This window comes from Schistocerca nitens, chromosome 3 (genome assembly GCF_023898315.1).
Source record: "Schistocerca nitens isolate TAMUIC-IGC-003100 chromosome 3, iqSchNite1.1, whole genome shotgun sequence".
Classification (NCBI taxonomy): Eukaryota; Metazoa; Arthropoda; class Insecta; order Orthoptera; family Acrididae; genus Schistocerca; species Schistocerca nitens.
In genome coordinates this window covers 551,674,394-551,690,815 of record NC_064616.1, presented here as the reverse complement: position 1 = coordinate 551,690,815, position 16,422 = coordinate 551,674,394, and the positions used below count along the sequence as shown (strand labels likewise).

Below are 16,422 nucleotides of genomic sequence, written 5' to 3'. Positions count from 1 at the left end.
CATTCCTCAGGGCGAAAGCAACTAATTTAAGGTTAGTATGTATAAACTTGCATATATACTGTTGCTCATTTAAATAACGATGTAACACCAAGAAGGATGACAGGAGGAATATAAGAATTTATTAGTCGGTGATTTGGGAATTTATAGGGCGATAAAGTGAGTACGCAGATTTACCACCTCTGGCAGCAGCAATGGCTCTAACCCAGCTGGGCATTGAGTCGAACTGAGCTTGGATGACAGTGTGGGTACGTTAATCCATGGTTTTTCAACTTTGTACCAGTGTTCATCAAACGTAGTGGTTGGCAACTGGTGGAGTGGTAATCTGTCGGCAGCTCATGGCGTGATGTTTTCAGTAGGTAAAAGATCTGGGGACCGTTCTTGCCAGGACGACAGTCGAAGACTCAGTGTCGAGGTAGGTTATGATAGCACGGAAAAAATGCGAACTTGCGTTAACTTGTTGAAAGATAATGTTACAGACGCCTCGAAGCCAAGGCACAGTCACCGGCTTTAACACGTCATAAATGTAACGACCGCCGTCCGAATTACCGTCTATGAAAACCAGGTATGATCGTGTTGGCATTCCATATGGTCACTCTAGGTGCTGGGTCCATTCGACTATGACAAACGTAATGTGGTAACATCTAATGTACTCAGAACAACCACGTACGGTACGTCCATTGTGATTCTCTACGCGGAACCGAGAATCGTTTGTAAAGACGACGTGGAGACACTCCTGTGTCCAGTGTTGTCACTGACCACGTCAGAGCAGCCGCAACAGTGGTCGCCCTGCTGATAGTACGCGGTGCTCCAGACGGAGTACCACAGTTCGCGAGAATACTTGTCTTGCTGCAAATAAACCCATTTTCTGCCTCAAGGTACGTAACGTGGCACCATCGAGCAGTCAGTATTTCTGTCCTCTCAGGCACTAGTCGCGTGGTTATACAAAGATCGTGCATGGCACTGAGAACGCGTCCTATTGAACCTGTCAATTCGTACTGGCATGGCAGTTGTGCGATCCCGACCGACGTGAGCAGCAATGTTGCGGAATGATAAAACGCTGTCTCGATAGGCCTCGATCCTGTCGCTAACGAATTCCGACACGTGCTCCTAGAATTTTCGCTTTCTTACACGAAACATAACACAAGCTTCTTAGAAACAACTAAAATTCCAATGCGATTTCTGAATAAAAAACGCTATGCGTAATCTTTTCTTACACATGGTGTTTTTCCGAAGAGCCTTCAGGCGCATTTTCTCTGGTGTTTCGGCAGTTATTTACAATTTATTCTATGAAGCGTTTAGCTGGAGTCAGCCCAAAGAAATCTTGCTCATCATTTCTTTCATACGAGGCCCAGAGTCATCGGAAAGCGTCAGACTGTTTCCCATTACAAGCAAAATGATTTTTAAAGTGGAATTTTACGTGTCCATTCGACAGAGTGGTTCCATATTAGTCTAGTGCGATATTCATTTTATCAGTGTGTTTTAGCAGGGACAATAAAACATGAAGAATTACAACTGCTCCATCAGCGACACCAGAGCCCTGGCCCAAGCTGCCTGCTACCGCCACACAGAAGCGCTACTCAGGCGTTGTTGGAGTACTGTTCCTTCTCCGGGTTTTACTACTCGTGTTAATACATATCGATAAAATGATTAACGCACTTGAGTAATTTGGAACCGCTCTATCGAATGTGAGGGTAAAATTCCACTTTCAAAAGCAATTTAGTTTGTAACAGGAAACAATCCCACACTTTTCGTCGATTCTGGACGTCATGTGAAAGACATGATGAGTAGTATTTCTTTGAGCTGGCTCTGGCTACATCCCGCAGAAAAGAAATTTCAAATATCTGTTGAAACACCAGGAAAAATGCGCCTGACGACCCATAGGAGAGACACCTGGTATACAGCATGTAGATGACGTTACTTCTTTGTGAGGTTGTATTGAAATACTACTCTCTTCCCCATCCAAGCATTCAATGGTCTTCACTCTAATTTGCATGCTGTCTTGATGGTACTGCAATTTTAATGGCGAGCAGTGTTTATTTATCTACAGCATATTGTACGTACGTGCCAGTCGAAGGTAGAAAAGCATCAAGTATGTCGCGTGCATTATAAATAAATTTTATAGGTACGACACTGTGATTGACAGTAGCGTTTTTGCTAGAAGTGAATGTCTCTCCCCTAACCATTATTCAACGTTTTGTGGACAACTCTGGACTAGAGATAGCATAGTGCCACAATATTTAATAAATAAGCGCACCACCCTCGCAATTAAGAGTTTATCTGCTGTGCACGAATTAGTTATTTTCACTAAAATGAAATTACGAAGAACTTTTAATGTCTACCTGCAAAATCCTGCAAGTATATTGCCAGACTTTGCTGTTCTCGGTCGTACCACCGAATCTCTGTTTAACATGACTACATTTCAGCAAACAACCACGTTACATTATGAGACGCGCGTGGCTTTTTATCTCCCGGTTCTCGCCCGGGGACGTGTTCACTGCACATCGTATCCGTTAATGTTGTACCCGCATCTGAAGCCAGTTCGTTGTTGTTGCAAGGTATCTCTTTTCGATTTTTAACTTACTGAAGTGCGGGTTACCAGTCCGTGCTAAGGTTGTAGCCGCAGTCGCGGTTGATGAACTCGTCGTATACTCGTATTTCAATCGATTCTTTTATTGACACAGTCCCAATAGCCTGAAGTTTGCGCCAAGACATTTATACAGTTGTAATTCTTTACCTGTAACTGTGAGAGACAATGCTCTGCGGTTCCAGATTTGCTTCGTTGTATTACTCGAATGTGGGGCTTGAAATACTGTCTACATTTCATTACAACCAACAGCAACGAAACTTTTCTAGGGTAATCGATACCATCAGTGAACAACCCGAGAGTGCTACTGAAGCTATCTGATATTACTTTTATGTATATTGCGATCATTAGCTGTTCTCTTACGCTCCCTTTAGGCATCTCTCAAGTTAATGTCGGTTCTATTGAAATTTCAATGTTACGTATTGTGTTCTGTCAAAGATTCTTCGAGTCAACGCATATTTGAAATTATACTTCGTAGGATCGTATCTTGGTTATCAAATGACAGTGCGGTACGGTGTTGCTTTTCGGAAACATGCCAGACGTACTACATACTTGGTTTTGTCTATTAATTAAAAACATATTGTGCGTGAGAAACGTGAGTTGTGTTTCACACTGGTGATGGTGGCGTAACACAAGCTGATACACTGAGAGTACATTCTTTTTCACGAGGAAGCACATAACTTTCGAACAGAGAACATATTCCAGGACCCTGCACAATATGGACGTTGGTTTGCAGTTCTGTTCATAAGCCACTCGTGACCTGCTTGCAAGAAGGCCTTTTGATAAATATGAGATGGAAAAAGAGCTAATTCCACTGCATATTTTTAATGAAAAACTCTCATAGGAATTCAGTTACGATCTAGGCTCGTTTTCACCTTGAGTAATTTTAACTGAAATACGCACCACGAGTCTACGCTGCAGCCAAACGGCAGCTATTAGAAAGTAATAAACTGATTTACTGGGTACGTAATTGTTAAAACTGGGGGTTAGCCCAAGTCGACCAACAAATAGGAGTACATAATTAGTGGCTGGGACAGGAAACACCACTGACGTACGCTGTCATGATCAGTACCGATGCAAAAGTCCAAATGTACAGTCGCTTATCCCTAGTGAAATTCTGCTTTACACGAATAGGGAATTAGCAGACACGATTTTCATCTATCTTATCATCTATCTTAGAGGAGACATGCGACGCACATTATCTTTCGATAACCATTCCAGCATCTGAAAAAAGCAGTACAAGTGATATCACAAAACGTGCATGAAGCACAATGTACTGCATAGACTCCCTGCCTTGGAATAAGAGGTTCCTGCTCACGGGTTAAGTCTCATTCTATATGCAGTCGATCAGTTGCACGAGAAATGAGCGTCGTGTACAATATTGTGAGTATATTGCGAAGAGACACAGCGGTTACTGACATACTGTTCGCAGAGGGTGCAAGATTTAATTTATCATGAAATCGGACCTCGTGTTGTATTGAGTTAATGTTGGTACGGCGCTATACACGCAGGTGACAAAATTCGTGGAATAATTCCTAATATCGTGTCAGATCTCCTTTTTCCCGGCGTAGTGCAGCAGCTTTAGGTGGCATGGGCTCAACAACTCGATGGAAGTCCCCTGCAGAAATACTGATCCATGCTCCCTCTGTAGCCGTATATAATTGCAAAAATGTTGCCGGTGCAGGATGCTGTGCACGAACTGACCCCTCGATTATGTCCCACAAATGTTCGATGGGATTCATTTCGGGCCATCTATGTGGCCAAATCATTTGCTCGAATTGTTCAGAATGTTCTTCAAACCAATTGCGAAGAGGTGTGGGCCGGTGATATGGCTCATTGTCACCCATAAAAATTCCATCGTTGTTTGGGAACATTAAGTCAGTGAATGGCTGCAAATGATCTCAAAGTAGCCGAACATAGCCATTTCCAGTCAGCAATCGCTTTAGTTGGACAAGAGGACCCAGTCCGTTTCATGTAAACACAGCCCACACCATTATGGAGCCACCATCAGCTTGCACAGTGCCTTTTTGACAACTTGGGCCCATGGCTTCGTGGGGCCTCGGCAACACTCGAACCCTACCATCAGCTCTTACTAACTGAAATCGGGACTCATCTGACCAGACCACGGTTTTCCAGTCGCCTATGGTCCAATCGACATGGTCACGAGCCCAGAAAAGGCGCTGTAGGTGATGTCGTGCTGTTAGCAAAGGCACTAGCGTCGGTGGTCTGCTGCCATAGCCTCTTACCGCCACATTTCGTCGCACTGCCATAACGGATAAGTTCGTCGTACGTTCCACATTGATTTCTGCGGTTATTTCACGCAGTGCAGCTTGTTTGTTAGCACTGATAACTCTACGCAAACGCTGCTGCTCTTAAGTGAAGGCCGTCTGTATACGTGCATATCGCTATCGCATGTCTTTTGTCACCTCAGTGTAAAGACCTCGGTTCGGTGTGGACGAGAGCCCCAAGTTTTCCTCAGGTATACCAAATCAAGCTGAAACAACTTACTGATGGTCAGAGCCTGTAGAGTTACCAAATTACTGGAACTGATACGTTTCATCCGCTGTCCCAAATAGTTACACACATATTCTGTGAGATTAAGAGGGGGTTTAGCAAGCCAGTTGAGGTGCGATATGGTGCCTGAATGTTCATCACACGGGTTGTGTCATTTTGGAAGATGGGAGTTTCCACAGCATTTTCTTCAAGTGCAATACTTGGTCACCGAGAATGTTGAAATAAACGTCGTCGTTCATGTTCACGATAACATAAATGGGTGGACTCAATTCATGTTTCGTGAAGCATCACCAAACAATCACATAATCACTTCCGGCCGGTATTACATCCTACCCACACTGGGGCTTAAATAGCTCACTCGGCAGTTTGTGCACTCGACTTGTTGTAACCTTTGAAATGAATCAATATCGCGACTATTCGTACCGCACTACACGCCCTGCGTCAGCTATCGTCTCGTTTCTGTGTCGTCTCGCCTACTGAAGACGTGCAGTTTGATGCTCCGCTGTGAGAAATGGCTCATTGGGAGGTATCCAATACCGTATTTCCTTTGCATGTAGTTTCCTTCACAATGTTCGATCGGGTACAGGTTGAGATGGATCTGTTTTAAGTGACAGTAGCTATTCCTGTCGGGTTTGAAATCTATTTTCATTGACAAGGAGTGACACTCTTTTTCCGATCCCTGTCAGTCTGAACATTTCGCGACCGCTGTTTCTATACCCTGTTACTTGGCTGCGAGTGGTACACTGCCCCTTTAGACACGTAAGACCGTCCACGTTGATACACGGACAAATCGAACAATTTATTTCAGGGTGTGATCTTTGGCACGTCCCGTCGCGACAGGGCCTTTCTGCCATTCTGTCACGTCGACCTAACTTGCTCCGCTGAATCTACGCAGCCGACTGACACATACACACCGCTCCACTGCCACGAGTTTCATCAGCGGTGGAGGGTCACACAACCGCCTGTTACCAACCATATATCATCTAGAGCGGTGCAAAACGATTAGTGGGCTCTTATAAATAAGTGACTAATACAATTCCTGACAAACATGTGCACAATCCAGAAGCGTAGGAGGAAATGAAATGAAACTTCACGAGTTGAGAGGATATGTGACGTTATTTCAGGGATTAAAAATTGAATCAAAATTACGAAGAACTTGGCAATATGATCCCACATATCAGTATGATGTTGCAGCCACTCTGGACTGGATGCATGCACTGATTCAGGTGGGATGGGTGTCAGAAGCCTTTGTATTCTCTCATGTAGCAAGTCGGCCCACAACTGTTATAGCTCGTCATGGATATCTTTAATACTGGCACTGGGAAGGGGTTGATACATGTTTTATCGGAGACAGATCTGGGGATGTTCATGATCACAGGAGTGCCTCAACGTCACGAAATCAATTCGATACTACCGCATGGAGGTAACACATGCGGACGTAGGATGCCCGGGTCGTATCGTTGTGGCGTCAGAATTCCTTCAGTCACAGCCAGCCTTGACCTGAAGTCATACGCGATGCCTCCCCATCACATGACCCGCTGTACCTCTCCAAAAAATTGGGAGAATATACCTCCCCCCCAAGCGGCCGCCATACTCGTCGACGATGGTCATCTGGGATAGCGCAGAACCGCCAGTTGTAGTTGAACACAATGCGAAGCCACTCAAGAGCAGTTCATGCTTTCCAGTCATGGCACCTCTCCAAACGCAGTGTTTGTGTTGTGGCGTTAACAACAGCCTCCGTACGGGCGTGTAATTTCCTAATTCGGATGCTAGCGGTCTCTGGGTAAAGGAGTGAGATGACACAGAATGTTGCAGCGAGTCCATCAAATAATTAAATTTTCACTCTGCACCGGAGTGTGCGCTGATCTGAAGCTTCCTGGCAGATAAAAACCGTGTACCGAACCGAGACTCCAACTCTAGACCTTTGCCTTTCGCGGGCAAGTGCTCTACCGACTGAGCTACCCAAGTACGACTCACTACCCGTCCTCACAGCTTTAATTCCGCAGTACCTCGTCTCCTACCTTCCGAACTTCACAGAAGCTGGAACAATGGAGTGTTAGTTCTGCAAGTTTCGCAGGAGAGCTTCTGTGAAGTTTGGAAGGTAGGAGACGAGGTACTGGCGGAATTAAAGCTGTGAGAACGGGTCGTGAGTCGTGCTTGGGTGGCTCAGTCGGTAGAGCACTTGCCCTCGAAAGGCAAAGGTCTCGAGTTCGCGTGTCGGTCCGGCACACAGTTTTAATCTGCCACAAACTTCCAGTCCAGTGCATGTTATCGGATGGCAGGCGAAGACGTGAAGCAGTTACGATGTGCCTGGTGCACAATATAGCAACCATCCCTTTGTGCTGGCCACACGCGGTAGACCGGAACCTTGGCGACGAGTCAAGCAATCCAACTTCGAGCCACTGTCACATCTGAAAGCTTCTCCGATCTGGATATTGCACGATTCGAGCTGCCGGCGAAATGTAGATCCACAATGAGGCCCTTTTCAGACTTTGTCAGTTGCTAATAGCCCTGTCTCAGACGAATACGTGGCTCTAGAGAACAGAAATGAGCTGCATATTCCCGCTGTAAACTCGCCAGCGAGTCCTGTGACGTCGTCTCCGAAATCGCTGTCTCGGTGAATCGCTGCCGCAGTCCACTAGTCACATGAGTTTGTTGTCAGGTACATGTCGACTCGTCTCGCTCAGAGAGGAGAGCGAGTACATTAGTTCGCAAGTATAACCTAACCGCGGACTCGCGGCATTCTCGCTACGTACGCAGCCGTTTTAAAGAAAATTTCCGCCATTGAAATGTAAATTACTGTTAATTTATTTCACACAGTCGTGACTGGGGCTTTATACCCGTTCTCAAGTCACAAAATTTCCGACTTTCCTAAATGGCAGATGCAACTAATACGTCAACACAAAGGCTGATCGGTTACAATCAATATTGTTATTTTTATACATAGATTTAGATAGATAAAACTTCTTTAAATATTCAGAGAGTGTCTGACAATTACGTTGACAAATACACACTTGCGAGACGTTACCGTATGTGCTACGACAGTACCATGAAACATGACACTAAGGATGATGTGCAGTTTCTAAATGGTGATTAATTATTAAAAGGCCGTGCGGGGCTCCCTGTAAGTTGTCCTTAGCGTAAGATGGTTTAAGTTAGATTAAGTAGTGTGTAAGACCATCTGATCCCGAAAGCCGGTCAATTCACCTCGTCACAGGTACTTTACAGCAGAAAGATCACGTACTCATCTTAGGTACTGACAATACTAAGAATAAGTCAAGACTAGGCTTACGCTCCAGCATGCTTCAGGAGATAAAGAGTCGTCAAATATGAAGCGACTGCATTGCCACAGTTCTCAGACTCGCCACACGGATCTACAGCGGGAGGGAAGGAAGTCCGCTAGCATTGATTTCTCAGCGGCGCCTTGATTTGTGAAGTATGCAGCCCGAACAATAGTATCGTACTCGCCCCGTTTGTGATCTCTACGTAGCACCTCCGTGTCATTCAGAGTGATCACGAAACATTTGACTCTGTTCACACCCAACCAGTCCTGGTAACAACACTAGATACGAAAAAGGCTAAAGCACTTTGATGGCCGTTCTATCCATGCCAGAGAACTGCTACTCTAAATATCTACACTCATGTTCAGAAAAAAACAGAACACCTTGAACGAGTAGAGATAGGACGTTCAAATAACATGTACAAAAATGGTTCAAATGGCTCTGAGCACTATGGGACTCAACTGCTGAGGTCATTAGTCCCCTAGAGCTTAGAACTAGTTAAACCTAACTAACCTAAGGACATCACAAACATCCATGCCCGAGGCAGGATTCGAACCTGCGACCGTAGCGGTCTTGCGGTTCCAGACTGCAGCGCCTTTAACCGCACGGCCACTTCGGCCGGCTTAACATGTACATTAGTATGTTCTGCAGAACTGATTAGTATTTGAACCATGTCGGCCAGCAGGTTCGCGGTCAACATCGATATCGCGGCACAGCATCACCTGCCAGTAAAATGTGCTGCGGCTCTTGTTTCCGCTGTAAATCGAAAGTAATGGATTGGTGTGACTTAAGCACACGTGCCGGATGCCTCGCAGACGTATGCGCGAACCGTACCGTCAAATCAGAGAGTTTGAAAAAGGTACCATTATTGGCATGCGAAAAAGTGCTGCTCGTGTGGGACGAAGCGTTTCGGCAGTGCAATGGATTTGTGCACAATGGTTCACGGAAGGCCGTAGAACATGGCGAGATGGGACAGGTCGCACCACCGAGACCATCCCCGAGATGATCGACACCTCATTCGAATTGCATTGCTGGACAGATGTGCGTCCTCCTCTGCTCTGGAGCAGTAGTGGAACAGTGTAACACACCTACATCTACACATACATGGATACTCTGCAAATCTCACTTAAGTGCCTGACGGAGGGTTCATCGAACCACCTTCATAATAATTCTCTATTATTCCAGTCTCGAACAGCGAGCGGGAAAAAGGAACACACAGTTTTCAATGCTAGCTCTGACTTCCATTATTTTATTATGGTGACTGTTTCTCCCTATGTAGATCGGCGTCAACAAAATATTTTCACATTCGGAGGAGAAAGTTGGTGATTGAAATTTCGTGAGAAGAGTTTGCCGCAACGAAAAACGCCTGTGTTTTAATGATGTCCACCCCAAAATCCTGTATCATGTACGTGACACTCACTCGCCTGTTTCTCGATAATACAAAAGACGCTACTCTTCTTTGAACTTTCTCCATGTACTCCGTTAATCTTATCTGGGAAGGATTCCACACCGTTCAGCAGTACTCCAAAGGGGAAAGTACAAGCGTATTGTAGCAGTCTCTTTAGTAGATCTGTTGCATCTTCGAAGTGTTCTGCCAATAACACGCAGACTTTGATTCGCTTTCCCCACAACATTTTCTATGTGTATTTTCCAATTTAAGCTTTCCGTAATAGTAATTTCTAGGTAATATATATATATATATATATATATATATATATATATATATATATATATATATATATATACTCCTGGAAATGGAAAAAAGAACACATTGACACCGCTGTGTCAGACCCACCATACTTGCTCCGGACACTGCGAGAGGGCTGTACAAGCAATGATCACACGCACGGCACAGCGGACACACCAGGAACCGCGGTGTTGGCCGTCGAATGGCGCTAGCTGCGCAGCATTTGTGCACCGCCGCCGTCAGTGTCAGCCAGTTTGACGTGGCATACGGAGCTCCATCGCAGTCTTTAACACTGGTAGCATGCCGCGACAGCGTGGACGTGAACCGTATGTGCAGTTGACGGACTTTGAGCGAGGGCGTATAGTGGGCATGCGGGAGGCCAGGTGGACGTACCGCCGAATTGGCTCTGGCTCTGAGCACTATGGGACTTAACATCTATGGTCATCAGTCCCCTATAACTTAGAACTACTTAAACCTAACTAACCTAAGGACATCACCCAACACCCAGCCATCACGAGGCAGAGAAAATCCCTGTCCCCGCCGGGAATCGAACCCGGGAACCCGGGCGTGGGAAGCGAGAACGCTACCGCACGACCACGAGATGCGGGCACCGCCGAATTGCTCAACACGTTGGGCGTGAGGTCTCCACAGTACATCGATGTTGTCGCCAGTGGTCGGCGGAAGGTGCACGTGCCCGTCGACCTGGGACCGGACCGCAGCGACGCACGGATGCACGCCAAGACCGTAGCATCCTACGCAGTGCCGTAGGGGACCGCACCGCCACTTCCCAGCAAATTAGGGACACTGTTGCTCCTGGGGTATCGGCGAGGACCATTCGCAACCGTCTCCATGAAGCTGGGCTACGGTCCCGCACACCGTTAGGCCGTCTTCCGCTCACGCCCCAACATCGTGCAGCCCGCCTCCAGTGGTGTCGCGACAGGCGTGAATGGAGGGACGAATGGAGACGTGTCGTCTTCAGCGATGAGAGTCGCTTCTGCCTTGGTGCCAATGATGGTCGTATGCGTGTTTGGCGCCGTGCAGGTGAGCGCCACAATCAGGACTGCATACGACCGAGGCACACAGGGCCAACACCCGGCATCATGGTGTGGGGAGCGATCTCCTACACTGGCCGTACACCACTGGTGATCGTCGAGGGGACACTGAATAGTGCACGGTACATCCAAACCGTCATCGAACCCATCGTTCTACCATTCCTAGACCGGCAAGGGAACTTGCTGTTCCAACAGGACAATGCACGTCCGCATGTATCCCGTGCCACCCAACGTGCTCTAGAAGGTGTAAGTCAACTACCCTGGCCAGCAAGATCTCCGGATCTGTCCCCCATTGAGCATGTTTGGGACTGGACGAAGCGTCGTCTCACGCGGTCTGCACGTCCAGCACGAACGCTGGTCCAACTGAGGCGCCAGGTGGAAATGGCATGGCAAGCCGTTCCACAGGACTACATCCAGCATCTCTACGATCGTCTCCATGGGAGAATAGCAGCCTGCATTGCTGCGAAAGGTGGATATACACTGTACTAGTGCCGACATTGTGAATGCTCTGTTGCCTGTGTCTATGTGCCTGTGGTTCTGTCAGTGTGATCATGTGATGTATCTGACCCCAGGAATGTGTCAATAAAGTTTCACCTTCCTGGGACAATGAATTCACGGTGTTCTTAATTCAATTTCCAGGAGTATATATATATATATATATATATATATATATATATATATATGAAGAATCAGTCTCAGTTACGCAAATTTTCTGGTCTTTACCAGGTTTCTGCTAAATTAATCTAACCTTCTTCAGAAACATAAAATTACTATAACATGCCATAGTGAGGCACAGTCAACATTAAAATTAAAACCTATAGTACCGTGGTACCATGTCGAATTAAAACTACTTAAGTGAAGTCCAGCCCCGGCATCTCTTCACCATGCGGTCGGTTGGCAGCAGCCTAGATTAATTTAGCCGAAACCTGGTAAAGACCAGAAAATTTGCGCAGCTGAGGCTGATTCTTCAAAATATTAGTTTATCACAGTTGCTGGCAGGGCTGCAATATTCAAAAAATTCTTAATTTATAGGTATTTAGCCGAATTTACGGCTTTAGAGTTGACTGATTTATCGTCTAACCAAAGTTTAAAGGATTACTTTTAGCACTCATGTGGATAACCTCACACTTCTCGTTATTTAGGGTAAATTGCCAATTTTTGCACCTTACCGATATCTTTTCTAAATCGTTTTGCAATTTGTTTTTAACTTGTGGAGACTTTAGTTGACGATAAATGGTAGCATCATCTGCAAACAATCTAAGATGGCTGCTCAGATTGTCGTACTCTATCAGGGGTGACGGTCCGTCGACATTTATTACGGCGTGTGTTATGCGCGCGCGTCCACTTCTCCTCCTACCTTTGACGAATGTGCATAAACACGCTAGGCAGCAATGCTGTATGGAACGACGTCACTGGGGCCGGAAAGCATCGGATAGTGTTTTCCGACGAATCCAGATTCAGTATCTTTGAAAATGATGGCCGAATTTTGGCTTTCTGCAGACGGGGGCAGCGGCATCACAGTGACTGTATTCGCACAACACATAAAGCGCCAGCTCAAGGCCTTATGGTGTGAGCTGCTATTGGGTAGAACCACAAATCACAGCTGGTGCGTGTCCAGGGCATTGTGACCGGTGTGAGCTACGTGAATGACATCCTGCGACCCGAAGCCACAGCCTTTCTGCACAAAGCCCCAGACGCCATTTTTCAGCAAGACAGAGCATAACCACATGTTGCTGAACGAACACGTACCTTCTTGGTATTACAGCATGTCAGTCTTTTGCCCTGGCCCGCGGGATCACCAGACTTGTTGCCAATCGAAAACGTGTGGAATATGATGACACAATGCCTGCCGCCACAGATGAAACTTTGGAACCAGGTGAATGCAATGTGACACCTATACCACAGGACGCCTTTTGTGCCTTATACGCGTCTATGCCATCACTCAGGGACAAGTTGTCAGGGTCCATGACAGACTTTGTGCCTACTAGGCAACAGAACACGTGCTATCTAAGGTGATGGAAATGCTAATCATTTCTGCAGAACATACTAATGTGCATGTCCTGTGAATATGAACGTCAGTTTTTTTTCTGAAAATGAGTATGTATACTCACCGATGTTGCGTACGTGTACCAAGTTACATTGACATCGGACCATGTGCTCTGGATGCTTCACTTTTTTTGTCAGGCAGTGTATTTTGCCAATGAGCTTAGCATCATTTCCGCTAATCTCTCTCTCATTGATGACAGTCGCGGAAAAATATTCTACACCTACATCTACATCTACATAGATACTCCGCAAGCCACCGTACGACACGTGGAGAAGGGTACCCTGTACCACTACTAGCCATTTCCTTTCCTGACTCACTGGCAAACAGAGTGAGGGGAAAACGACTGTCTACATGCCTCCGTATGACCCCTAATTTCTCGTATTTTATCTTCGTGGCCCTTACGTGAAATGTATGTTGGCGGCAGTAGAATCGTTCGGCAGTCAACTTCAGTTGCCAGTTCTCTAAATTTTCTCATTAGTGTACCTCGAAAACAATGTCGCCTTCTCTCCTGGAATTCCCGTTCTCGTTCCTGATTCATCTCCGTAACACTTACATGTTCTAAAAAACTGCAGCCCCCCTTTGAATTGCCTGAATGTCTTCCTTTAAACTGACCAGGTACTGATCCCAGACACTCGAGCAGTACTCAAGAATTAGTCTCACCAGCGTCCTGTATGCAATTTCCTTTACAGATGTACCATTCTTTACTAACATACTCCAAATAAACGCAATTCGACCATTCGTCTTCCCTAGCACAGTTCTCACATGCTCATTCCATTTCATGTCGCTTTGTAACGTTACGCCCAGATATTTAAACGACGTGACTGTGTCAAGCACGACACTAATAATGCTGTATCCAAACATTACTGGTTTATTGTTCCTACTTATCGATATTAACTCACATTTTTCCATATTTAGAGGCAGCTGCCACTCATCACACCAACTAGAAATTTTGCCTAAGTCATCTGGTATTCTCCTTCAGTCACTCAACTGCGACAACTTACCGTACATCACAGCATCATCAGCAAACAATCGCGGATTGCTGCCCACCCTGCCCCCCCAATCATATACACTGAGCAGCCAGAGCATTATGACCAACGACTTACTGTCGATATAAACCTGCCCAGGCAATAGCAGCTTCACCTGGTGAGGAATGTCTGATAGTCAGACACACGCACGGTGCATGTAGTACCAGTGAGACTTTAATGCTGGGCAGAGTACAAGTGTGGCTGAACGCACAATGCACCGCACACTCCTAACGATGGGCTTCCGCAGCCGACGACCCATGCATGTGCCACTGTCAACACCACGATTTCGACAATTACCGCCCGCATCTCGTGGTCGTGCGGTAGCGTTCTCGCTTCCCACGCCCGGGCGGGGTCAGGGATTTTCTCTGCCTCGTGATGGCTGGGTGTGATGTCCTTAGGTTAGTTAGGTTTAAGTAGTTCTAAGTTCTAGGGGACTGATGACCATAGATGTTAAGTCCCATAGTGCTCAGAGCCATTTGAACCATTTGAACCGACAATTACCTCTGAAATGGGCACGTGACCATCGACACTGGGTCTTGACGCAGTGGCAAAGCGTTGCGTGGTCTGATGAATCCCGAGACTTTCTTCATCATGCTAATCGAAGATCGCGAATCCGCCGTCTTCCAGGGAAATAGCTCCTTGTCACATGTACTACGGGACGGAGAAACACTGTCGGCGACTTCATTATGTTCTGTGGAACATTCATGTGGGCATCCATGGGTCCAATGGAGCTCGTGCAAGGCACTGTAACGGCCACGGAGTATCGTAAACTGGTTGCAAACCACGTACACCCATTCATGGCGATCAGTTCCCGGCGGCAGTGGCATTTTTCAGTAAGATAATGCACCATGCCACAAGTCCAGAAGTTGGATGGAGTGGCCTGAGGAGCCCTACCGAACAAATCTGGGATGTGACTGAACGTGGCGTCAGAGCTGATCGCCCCCCACCCGGGAATATGCGGGAAAGAGGTGACTTGACTGTGCAGATGTGGTGACAGCTCCCTCCAGCGACCTGCCAGGACCTCAGTGCTTCAGTGATACGCTGGTCGTCGCCGTTATCCGTGCCAAAGATGGACATATCGGGTATTAGGCAGATGGTCACATTGTTCTGGATGATCATTTTGTGTGTTGTATATTCCCAAAGAGAGACCACAGAAACAGTTATCACGTTCAGTTATTCCTTACGATGGTGATAACAGAGACTGTCAAAAGTTCCTGTAATTTATCAAATTTTACTCGACATTAATCCCTAGAATGGTATATACGAATGACAGAAGGAGAATAAAAATTGTTTCCAAGTCACACCCCTGACGCGGTATCCGACTCCGCACTCGACGTTGTTGGGCAGCTGGCACTCAGACCAGTTGCCGACGCCCCAGTTGAAGCGGCGGCAGCGCGCGCCAGACAGCGGGCAGGGCCGCCAGTCTATCAGCTTGCCGCACTGCTTGCCGCCGCTCTCGGGCGGCTGGATCACCAAGCGTCGTCGCAGCTGCGCCGGCGCCAACTCCTGCTGCGCCGAGTCCGGCGGGGCTGCAACACGGCGGAACTCTGAAGGTGGTGCGATCTGCCAGCACAATCGCTTTAGAGACACTGCTGACACTATCTAAAATATCACCTTGTAAATTGTTAACACCAACACACAGGGTGGTCAGGAACAGTCTGAAAAGCTCGTAAGAGAGTTGCAGGGTATGTTGTTATAAAATGTAAACTTTCACGGCTGGAAATATCACAGTGAATAATAGGAGACATGGCAGAAAGGAACTATGTCGTTTTCACAAGCATCCGAAGATTCAGTTTGCCGTGGAGGAGGAGCCAGGCGGAAGATTAAATTTTATTAATGTGTATAGTTTTCAAGAAACAAAATGGTAAAAAACTTGAATGCTTGGTGCTTCGCAGCTTTCAGATATTTATTAAAAGACATCTTTTATACACCATGACCTACACTAGAAATGTTTTATTTGCCAAAATCGGTTTTCAGGTTCACAATCCATCATCAGTAGCATATTATGCATTTCTATAGCAACGACATGCTTGTCAGATAATACGATAGGGTCTGAAATATGTGCTACAACATAATACACAGTTTTTCATGCATGTTTCTGCTGTCAAATTCTAGGCGGTGACAATTCTTGATAATGTTTGACATAACCGTCATATAGAGTAAACATGGAAATTACGTGTTTACTCTATTTGACCGTTATGTCCAACATTACCAAGAATTGTCACTGCCTGA

The 16,422-nt window shown here is 46.3% G+C and overlaps 1 protein-coding gene across 4 annotated transcripts in view; it reads right to left on the bottom strand.

Annotated features, from left to right (window-relative positions):
- Positions 1–16,422, bottom strand: part of LOC126248455 (thrombospondin type-1 domain-containing protein 7A-like) — a 1,193,762-nt gene that overhangs the window by 187,861 nt on the left and 989,479 nt on the right. For all 4 annotated transcript variants that reach the window (XM_049949448.1, XM_049949449.1, XM_049949450.1 and 1 more), the window contains one exon: positions 15,495–15,719. In XM_049949448.1, coding sequence (XP_049805405.1) covers positions 15,495–15,719 — 225 coding nt within the window. The remainder of the gene's footprint in view (positions 1–15,494; positions 15,720–16,422) is intronic.